The sequence below is a fragment of the Chelonus insularis genome, unplaced genomic scaffold (assembly GCF_013357705.1).
Source record: "Chelonus insularis isolate UGA/USDA-ARS -01 unplaced genomic scaffold, ASM1335770v1 contig_66_pilon, whole genome shotgun sequence".
Lineage (NCBI taxonomy): Eukaryota > Metazoa > Arthropoda > Insecta > Hymenoptera > Braconidae > Chelonus > Chelonus insularis.
The window spans coordinates 738,898-747,539 of NW_023276695.1; the positions used below are offsets into that span (position 1 = coordinate 738,898).

Below are 8,642 nucleotides of genomic sequence, written 5' to 3' on the forward strand. Positions count from 1 at the left end.
TCCCAGTGCATTTTATGATTTATTTAATTAATAAGATGCATATACGCTTGTCGAATTTTATAAATTTGATCACGAACACGTCATATGAACTGTCACAACTACTCTGTCACCTGCATGTTGTTAATATATATTTCAAAACGATGATATTAGATTATAAATCACACTTTGTTCATACAAGATATGTTTAATGGACGTCTTTTTGATAAATCGCAAATTATGTCACTCGGTCGAACAAATAAAATGTATTGCAATTACATTCTCTTGCTATTACAAATTCACGATTAAATTTTAACGAGATCAATTTTGTATACAGTTAATATTGGTTTTAACGCAGTACAATAGTGATATCAGTCCGTGATAACATTAAATTATTAGACGCTCGTGAAATAATTGCCTATAACACAGTAGAGAGATGAATGCTTGAGACAAATAAAGCCAATTAAATATTTTCATACTTGATTCGACAATTGTTGGCGATAAATTGCCGGTTACAATTTTTAATTGATTCATTTTCAACTTGTGGATATCGCTAAAGCATTAGCTATAGGTGTAATAAAAATTAACTATTAATGTATTCTAGATATATCGATATATGATTATTTATTTACTGCTGTGACAAAGTCACTTTACAACAATATGATCGTGTAATAAAAACTATTTAATACCTATATATTTATTATATGATACGAATTCGTGATAAGACTTATCTAATATCTTTTTTTTATTTTTATATATCACTGAGTATTAAAAAATATGCCAATAATTTTTCGTCTACTTATTTTTTAAGACAAAAAAGCTAAGCATTCACATAACATTATTGTCAGAACATTCTAAGTAACAAATAAAATGATATAAAATGATTTTTAATTAAATGATAATACAATAAAAAATAATGATAAATAGATTTTGGCACTGGACGTTTTTTCGAAAGTTATATAATTGAGTTACAGATGCATTTTTAAAAAAAGGGATATTTGTAAAAATAATATCCGAATAATCTTTAGTCATGAATGTTGCAAAATAATTCTAAAAATTATTAATTAATACCATAATTACGACATTTTGAATTTATGTACACATTAGCTTAAATATTACATATTACTTGGGTGTACTATATTTTTGTGCACGAGCACTAGAGCACAACGATAATAGTTTGACAATTCGTACTGGGAAGTATTTGTATCCCTTTCAAGACGAATATCATCATATCACTTTGATAAAAATAAATCTGATATATCTTAGAGATTGGTCAATTTCGATCGGCGCATACTTCAAAATTCAATCATTCTCAATAAGATTTAATCATCCTCCAGTTTAGTATCATGCAGTTTCTATAAATTGAAAATAATTCAAGTGTTTTACATGGTTTTTTTTTGTCGCAGCAATGTGCGTGTTTATCAGTGCATTTTTTCTCTGACAAAATACAATTATTAAATAGCTTTTGAATTATTATCATTTTGTTTATCGAGTACAGTACAGTAATTACTTATACTTTTTACATTTTTCATGTGTGCTGTTCTCCCTATAAACTACAATAGAAAGAATCATTTTACATTAATTTATCATAAGCAACCATAATTCAATTGATGGCAGTAAAATTGTACGTTAAACATACATGTCATGATTCAAATTATGACATTTTCAAAGACATATTTGAAAATGACAATCAAAACATTTATCATTATAAAGACAAGTTAAAACTTTTCACCTAATAAAATCCCTATAGAATACCTTTTAAAAAACATCAAAAAACATTTGAAACTTCTCCATAAATCTCTTTGTAAATTACATTAAGGATAAAAATATCAATTAGAAGACAAAACATTAATCTAATGAATGAGTTACATAAAATTCAGACATGTACCGTATTAGATAATCTTACAGTGTACATTGACATTAGGTTAATGATAACATCACAATTTAGCTGTGATTAAGATACTTGTAAAAATAACTTTTGAAATAGAGAGCAAGTCTGACCACCGACATTATGCACAATACGTACAGAGATGTCGCAAGTAAGACGAGCATTGCCATACGCGCATTTGCACGACTTTCAGATTCTTGATAATTTGTACGACCACCGGCCACCTGTCTACTGGTGGAAGAATCCATTATATAGCGAAAGGTGGCTTGGGGTCAGCCTCAGGATCGCCAACGAGCTCTTTGCATCTCGATCTGGCCTTCCAAAGTTTTGGCAAGATAGATTACAAATAGTTGACTTAAAGCTATTCCCAAGGCGATACCAGCAATTGTATAAAGATTGCGTTCTGCCCAAGTACGAACGATTTCTATGCATCCACTGATCCAAATTCTCTTACTTGCTTCTGATGATGGTAGTGTTTGGATTTGATAACCACACATGATATTTACCAAACCACTTGAAATATCTGTAGTATTGATGCAGCATGAAAAGGGTACACCACAGCTTTCTCGTCCAGGACTTGAACAGTTGAAGTATTCATTTTTTTGCCAATCCAGGTATCCTTCTTGACTAAGACCACAACATTTAAACTAAAAGAAAAAAATTAATGAAGCTTTAATATTTGATATTGCATAATAATGTCGTAAAAATGTTAAAGACTTATTGATTACCTCTTGTTGACCAAAATCAATAAAATTTTGCAAATCTGGATCTTCTCTATACGTTTGAATGATTTTATCGGTAAATGATTCTTCAAGTAAAGACTGAAGAGTATGAGGAAATACAAATCCGATGATTGCAACACCCATTTCCAATAAGAAAAATGCTAGGAGACACCATGAATACTGAAAATCAATTATTTTTAATAATATTAGTTTATGTATGAGTTGTTTCTAGGTTGAGTGTCTTGATTAAATATAAATATATTGGTTGGTATATAAAAAATTTGGTTCACTAAACTGATATAGATGATAAATATTTCCAACTATTTAGTTGATATGATATCATGTTACTCAATCATAAATTATGTTTAAACATGAATATTGATTTTTATGTTCTATAGATGACAAACTTTCGAGATTTATTGAATCTTTGGACGTAAGATACACGTTTAAAAAACGTCGTTAAAACGTAAACAAAGCGAACGAAAGATACATAATGAAATGAAAGGATCGATAAATTATTATGAGTTGGAATATTTCGTTAAAATAGAAATTTTTTATTTTATTTTAATGAAGCAAAGAACAGAAATACATTGCAATCGATTTTAGTTCATTAGCTGCATATTAAAACTTGATATCATAAAATATTCAATGCTTGTCATTTGCTTTACTCACATATAAATTTAACATCTATTTTCGTTAACAGATCATTTAAATGGACGTAACTATTGTACTTGTCTCTTATTTAATAAAATAAATGTGACCTGACAATGATTATTTTATTGATATTCAAGGCTGTAATGTATTCAATTTGAATAAATGAGGCGGAAGTTCAAAATATGTAAAATAAAGTACGTAAAAATCTACATAATGTGAAAAATGAGCTGGATTCATTATTCTTCACTGACAATGTAAATATTGAATATGTCAATATAAAACCTAATCTGATAATAATGATATATTTACTTTTTTTAATCTACAAGTTTTTGTTGTTTAATTTAAAAAAACTCATGGTAAGATAAAATAAACGATTATTGTGTCTTAACAATGTAATAAAACTACTATTTCATTGAATTATGACCATAATGAAACGATCATCTGATAAATGAAGTATTTATATTACGGTTGGGGATATTAAAGTATAATACAATGCTTACAAATTTGAGTAGACACGTGTTCTCCCTTAATGCACCAACACAGCCAGCAAAACTAACAATAAAAACTACTCCTCCAGCTATGGCCATCACAAGAGAAATATTTAAAACCACATCGTAGACATTTTCAACTCTCACTGATCCAGTAGTTTGCCATTTGTCATAAAAGGCATATAGACCTACGCCAATCAACAATCCTCCAAAAAGCTGCAAACAACACCTCCATTATAGAATGTAAACAAGTATACGTTTACAGATAACAACAAATAGAAACTGATCTTACCCAAAATATGAAATTGAGGATGAATATCATATATTTAACGCATGAACTCACATACGTGAAGTTATTTGTACGCCTCCGGTTATAATACATGATTCACCTTTTCTTCCAGAATATCCACTTCAATAAATATTGGACTCACTGCACTCCAGGCATTCACTCTTTTTAAACCTTTTAGTGTTATTGTATCACTCTACATAGTGTTCGAACGTCTTAAGAAATTTTAACCTTCAAAATACGACCCATCCGTTTAGATAAAAATAAATAAACAGATTAAGGATGTAGTTAAAAACAAGCAGGACTTAACAACCTGACAGTTCGCTACTGATCAACCATTACAGTTCAATTCCACTATTTGGAGTGATCTTTGTCAGCTGATGGTTAAATTCCCTTGTTTCACCATAGACCTGGAAAAATTTGGAGTAATTTTATCGAGAAAAAGACACATAGCGCCACACATAGCTGGCTCATGTACTAAATTAATTCTCTGTAGATACATATTAGACTTTGGGCTTCTACGTTAGGCATTATTCTCTGTTTAAGAGTGAAAAATTTAGCAAAATGGCAACTACTCCAGCTCGTTGTTTATTGAGGAATTTAAATCCACAATGTGGCTCGAAACTTTTGTATCCTATGATAATTTCTCGGAGAAATGCTTCTTGGGAACCTGTTGATGTTATCACACATACAGGACAAGTAATTACCTTATTATGAATAATACAATTTTTAATCATTTTTAAATTAGAGGTTATATTAACATTCAGTTAATAAAGATAAAACATGTACATAATTGTATTTTTATAGATACCATTTCTGTAATTATGTTAGGAATGTCTTAAAAGTTTAACAATAAGAGAATGAATATTGAAAATGAATATGTATTTATTACAGAAATTTGATCCCGAAGACAAAAGACTTGCTCGTTTTGTTGATAGACCTAAAGAAGTTAATGAACGTTGGGCCATTAATTTAATAGATGAAGTACCACCTGAGCCAAGACCTGATCGTATTGTGTCTTGCAATGGTGGTGGTGGACCACTTGGACATCCAAAAGTTTACATAAACTTGGTAATGTATTTTTTAATTTTTCTAAAAAAACTAAACAGTAGTTTTCTTGTGATAAATCGTTTGAAAGTCAGCTTTGATAAACTATTATTTTTATAAATCTAGGATAAACCTGGTAATCATATTTGTGGATACTGTGGTCTACGTTTCTACAAAGAAGATCATCATCACTAATCTGGCAAATACTTATAGAGTAGTTTAAATAATAAATAGTCATCTATGTAAATATCGAAATCATATTTGTATAAAATTATTTTCTTTTATTTAATATAGCAAAAATTTATTAAACTCTCAATTACACAGTTTTCAATAAATTATATTATATTAATGAATTAGCCATTTTGAAGAACTGACATTAAAACTATAAGGCTGTTTTCTGACTATTTACAGTTAAAGGTATGGCTTTAATTTCAGTTTTCATACATAAAAATTCACCACATACACACATAATTGTTGTTGACACAATATTTAAGCACCACCAACTAAATGTTGTTGGAAAGTTGGAGTTATACATCCAGCAACAAATTAAATGTATTAAATGCGCTGTACAAGCAAAATCTAAGCATTGTTTTGTTCGCTGCACTAACCACCATAGAGCAAGTGCTCCAACTATTGAATTAAGAATAAAAATAAATATCACTAATTTTCCTCCAAAGTCTCGTACATGAATTTCTTTATATTCAAATGCATAATCTAATGATCTAGTATCATCCAATATAAAAGTAATAATCCAAATCCATATTCCAAGAAAAAAGTACATTACAGATTGTATTGCAACTATTTGGGAAATTATAAGAATTGGATCCCATGTCGTTTTTCGGAATTGTCCTGATAAACTTTTCATTGCATCAGTCAAACGAAATTTATTACATTGATGAATGTTATCTTAAAAAAAATTGTAAGAATTCTAGAAAAAAAAATTACATTGATTAATAATTATTCTAACGGAAAATTTTATAATTCTATATAGAAACATCATAATAATTAAAGTAATTTAATTTATTGATGAAATGACGTATCACGGATAAATATATCTCATTTAATTTGACACTTACGAGGATTTAAATTCTGTTTATTATTTGTAATTGCACTCATTTGATTAGATCTTCGTCGAAATAGTTTTTAGATTGTATGTAGATTTTGTGTAATTATTATATTTGTTATAAGACCAACAAAGCATTCTGAAATCCCAACTTTTTAATCAGTTCCATCGTGTACAATAGATATTGTTAATAAAGATTGAAGAACTAGAAATCGCAAATTTTATGTGTACGTTACACAGAATTCTAATGTATAGAAGAAACTCATTGCTATGAATATTCAAAAACTGATATGATAACCAAGAACAGACACAAGAGGGCACAGCTGAAGATTTCCCTCTTGAAAAGAGCCAGATATTTTAAAAATACAAAAGGATACAAACAGAAAGTTGCATTATTGATTCTTTTGAAATAATTTTAAAGGTAACAAAAATGTTTTAAACGTTGTTAATAAACATATATCTGTAGCTTGGATTCTAAAGTTTCAAAATACTTCCTTACAATTATTATCAGATAACTTGTACAAGAGTTATGAAGGTCCAAAGTCAGAGCAAGGGTCGAAAAATCATCCACCCTTCGCTTTTGACCTCCATAACTCATAAAAAAATTGTCCAATTGTAATTGTTGAGGATTATTTAAAATCTTCAAAATCTAGGCTAAAGATACATACCTGTATGAAATGTTTAAAAAAATTTCTTCACCCCTAAAATAGCCGAAATACTTAGCAAACTCTCAGAAAAAGTGCGACTTTTTTTCTATTTTGGCAATTTTTAAGGTAAAGGGATGTTTTAAAACCTTTTTTATGGAGTTGTATGTTTAGGTTAGATTCTGAAGTTTTCTAAACGTCCCTGGAAAGTATTTTCGGACCAACCATTCAAGAATTATTGCAGGCCAATGTCGTGTCTGTTATTCAGAGGGTTAGAATGAATTTTCGTAAAGAATAGCCAACTGCCGCATTTCCAAGCATCAAAACGTACAAATGAGTCTTCAATCATTAAAATCGGAGGACTTTTTTTTCTAACCTTAAACAAAGCATGTAATCATGTTTATGCGTGGATCACAAAATCGTAGATGTTGTTAGGAAGATCTTGATGAGATGATTCCAAAATAGTTGCTACTGACTTTGGTTAGACAGAAAAATCTCGAGATATGTTTGAAAAACTGTAGTACATGAAAACATGCATAACTTCTATGCTAATAATGCTACAAGGTTGATTAAGGGTTCATATAGAAAATCTAAAAGAAAAATTTTCTCAAACTGCACAATTTAACCACGTGTATTGACATCTTGGAATGTGTTATGAGGTCAACAATACAGAAAGATCTATTCCGTAACTTTTAAAGGACGGTAAAACCGTACCGGAGAATCCAATTTTTTCCTTAGGTGGAGGTCTTTCATATGAGCCCTCGATCAACCCCGTAGCATCATTAATATAGAAGTTATGCATATTTTTATGTTTTGCAGATTTTCATGAATATCTCGTGATATTATTAACCAAATACAACCGACAGCCAGTGTTTGGAACCCGTCTCATCCCCCTCTTGCTAATGACATTCCTAATTTTACGATCCAAGCATAAATACGATTTTTAGCATTTTTTTAGGTTATAAGACAAAATTCTTGGATTTTGATGATTGTGGGTTACTCTGTCTGTTCTGGTGCTCTGAAATTCGACCTTTAATATCAATTCGTTCTAAAACTCGTAAAGACGAAAATGAAGGTGGAACCGGAAATGGCTACAATTTTAGCATAAATTATACTCGAATCATAACTTTGACTAGTGCATTGGAAAGCTCTTGCTCTCAGGAATCTATTGATATGCATGTGATCCATGTACCTTCTATAGATCGTGAGTTATGGGCGAAAAACTAAGCTATGCGGCAGTCGAGCATTGAAAAACTTTTAAACGCTCATAACTCGAAAACTAAGCGAGATACGGCATTTTTGACGGGGATATCCTATAGGGGGAATCCAATTTGTTACTTAGGTCGAGGTCTTTCATATGAGCCCTCGATCAACCCCGTAGCATCATTAATATAGAAGTTATGCATATTTTTATGTTTTGCAGATTTTCATGAATATCTCGTGATATTATTAACCAAATACAACCGACAGCCAGTGTTTGGAACCCGTCTCATCCCCCTCTTGCTAATGACATTCCTAATTTTACGATCCAAGCATAAATACGATTTTTAGCATTTTTTTAGGTTATAAGACAAAATTCTTGGATTTTGATGATCGGGGGTTACTCTGTCCATTACCTAGATAAAAAAAGGGCACTAGTGTTGTCACAAAACAAAAAATCAAATAAGTATTATTTAAGTAATGAATAAAAAAAAAGTAACTGGTGAGATTCGTACTAGTCACGAAAAAATTCACAAACTGAGATTTAACCCCTTAGCTACCTACGTAAAGATAAAATCATGTTTAAAGTCTTACGTGCGGTTGGGCTTGTTCCACGGAACTGAGAGGAAAGATTATTTTGTTATTCGTCTTATTTTTATCTTATGTGATGGATA

The 8,642-nt window shown here is 30.2% G+C and overlaps 3 protein-coding genes across 3 annotated transcripts; 1 reads left to right on the top strand and 2 right to left on the bottom strand.

The window, feature by feature from the left end:
- Window positions 1–681: 681 nt before the first annotated feature.
- LOC118070655 (tetraspanin-33-like) lies at window positions 682–4,363 on the bottom strand. The gene is made up of 4 exons (XM_035089382.1): window positions 4,021–4,363; window positions 3,741–3,944; window positions 2,593–2,766; window positions 682–2,511 (listed from the first exon to the last, which is right to left on the bottom strand). Exons 1-4 carry the CDS (start codon window positions 4,108–4,110, stop codon window positions 2,143–2,145), a joined length of 837 nt encoding a protein of 278 aa, XP_034945273.1. The 5' UTR covers window positions 4,111–4,363; the 3' UTR covers window positions 682–2,142.
- Window positions 4,364–4,538: 175 nt separating this feature from the next.
- On the top strand, window positions 4,539–5,377 carry ND-13A (NADH dehydrogenase (ubiquinone) 13 kDa A subunit). The gene is made up of 3 exons (XM_035089411.1): window positions 4,539–4,713; window positions 4,909–5,085; window positions 5,188–5,377. Exons 1-3 carry the CDS (start codon window positions 4,579–4,581, stop codon window positions 5,254–5,256), a joined length of 381 nt encoding a protein of 126 aa, XP_034945302.1. The 5' UTR covers window positions 4,539–4,578; the 3' UTR covers window positions 5,257–5,377.
- Window positions 5,354–6,350, bottom strand: Sys1 (Sys1 golgi trafficking protein). Its single transcript, XM_035089410.1, has 2 exons — window positions 6,138–6,350; window positions 5,354–5,989 (listed from the first exon to the last, which is right to left on the bottom strand). The coding sequence occupies exon 2, from the start codon at window positions 5,924–5,926 to the stop codon at window positions 5,444–5,446; it is 483 nt and encodes a 160-aa protein (XP_034945301.1). The 5' UTR covers window positions 5,927–5,989; window positions 6,138–6,350; the 3' UTR covers window positions 5,354–5,443.
- Window positions 6,351–8,642: the final 2,292 nt, after the last annotated feature.

Excerpts from the sequence above, each read along its gene's own strand:
- LOC118070655 (XM_035089382.1), bottom strand. The coding sequence starts at position 4,110 with ATGTATTATAACCGGAGGCGTACAAATAACTTCACGTATGTGAGTTCA. Across the intron at positions 3,945-4,020 it reads TCCTCAATTTCATATTTTGG|CTTTTTGGAGGATTGTTGAT; the intron begins GTAAGATCAGTT and ends TGTTGTTTGCAG. Across the intron at positions 2,512-2,592 it reads TTGATTTTGGTCAACAAGAG|TTTAAATGTTGTGGTCTTAG; the intron begins GTAATCAATAAG and ends TTTTTCTTTTAG.
- ND-13A (XM_035089411.1), top strand. The coding sequence starts at position 4,579 with ATGGCAACTACTCCAGCTCGTTGTTTATTGAGGAATTTAAATCCACAA. Across the intron at positions 4,714-4,908 it reads TTATCACACATACAGGACAA|AAATTTGATCCCGAAGACAA; the intron begins GTAATTACCTTA and ends TATTTATTACAG. Across the intron at positions 5,086-5,187 it reads CAAAAGTTTACATAAACTTG|GATAAACCTGGTAATCATAT; the intron begins GTAATGTATTTT and ends TTATAAATCTAG.
- Sys1 (XM_035089410.1), bottom strand. The coding sequence starts at position 5,926 with ATGAAAAGTTTATCAGGACAATTCCGAAAAACGACATGGGATCCAATT.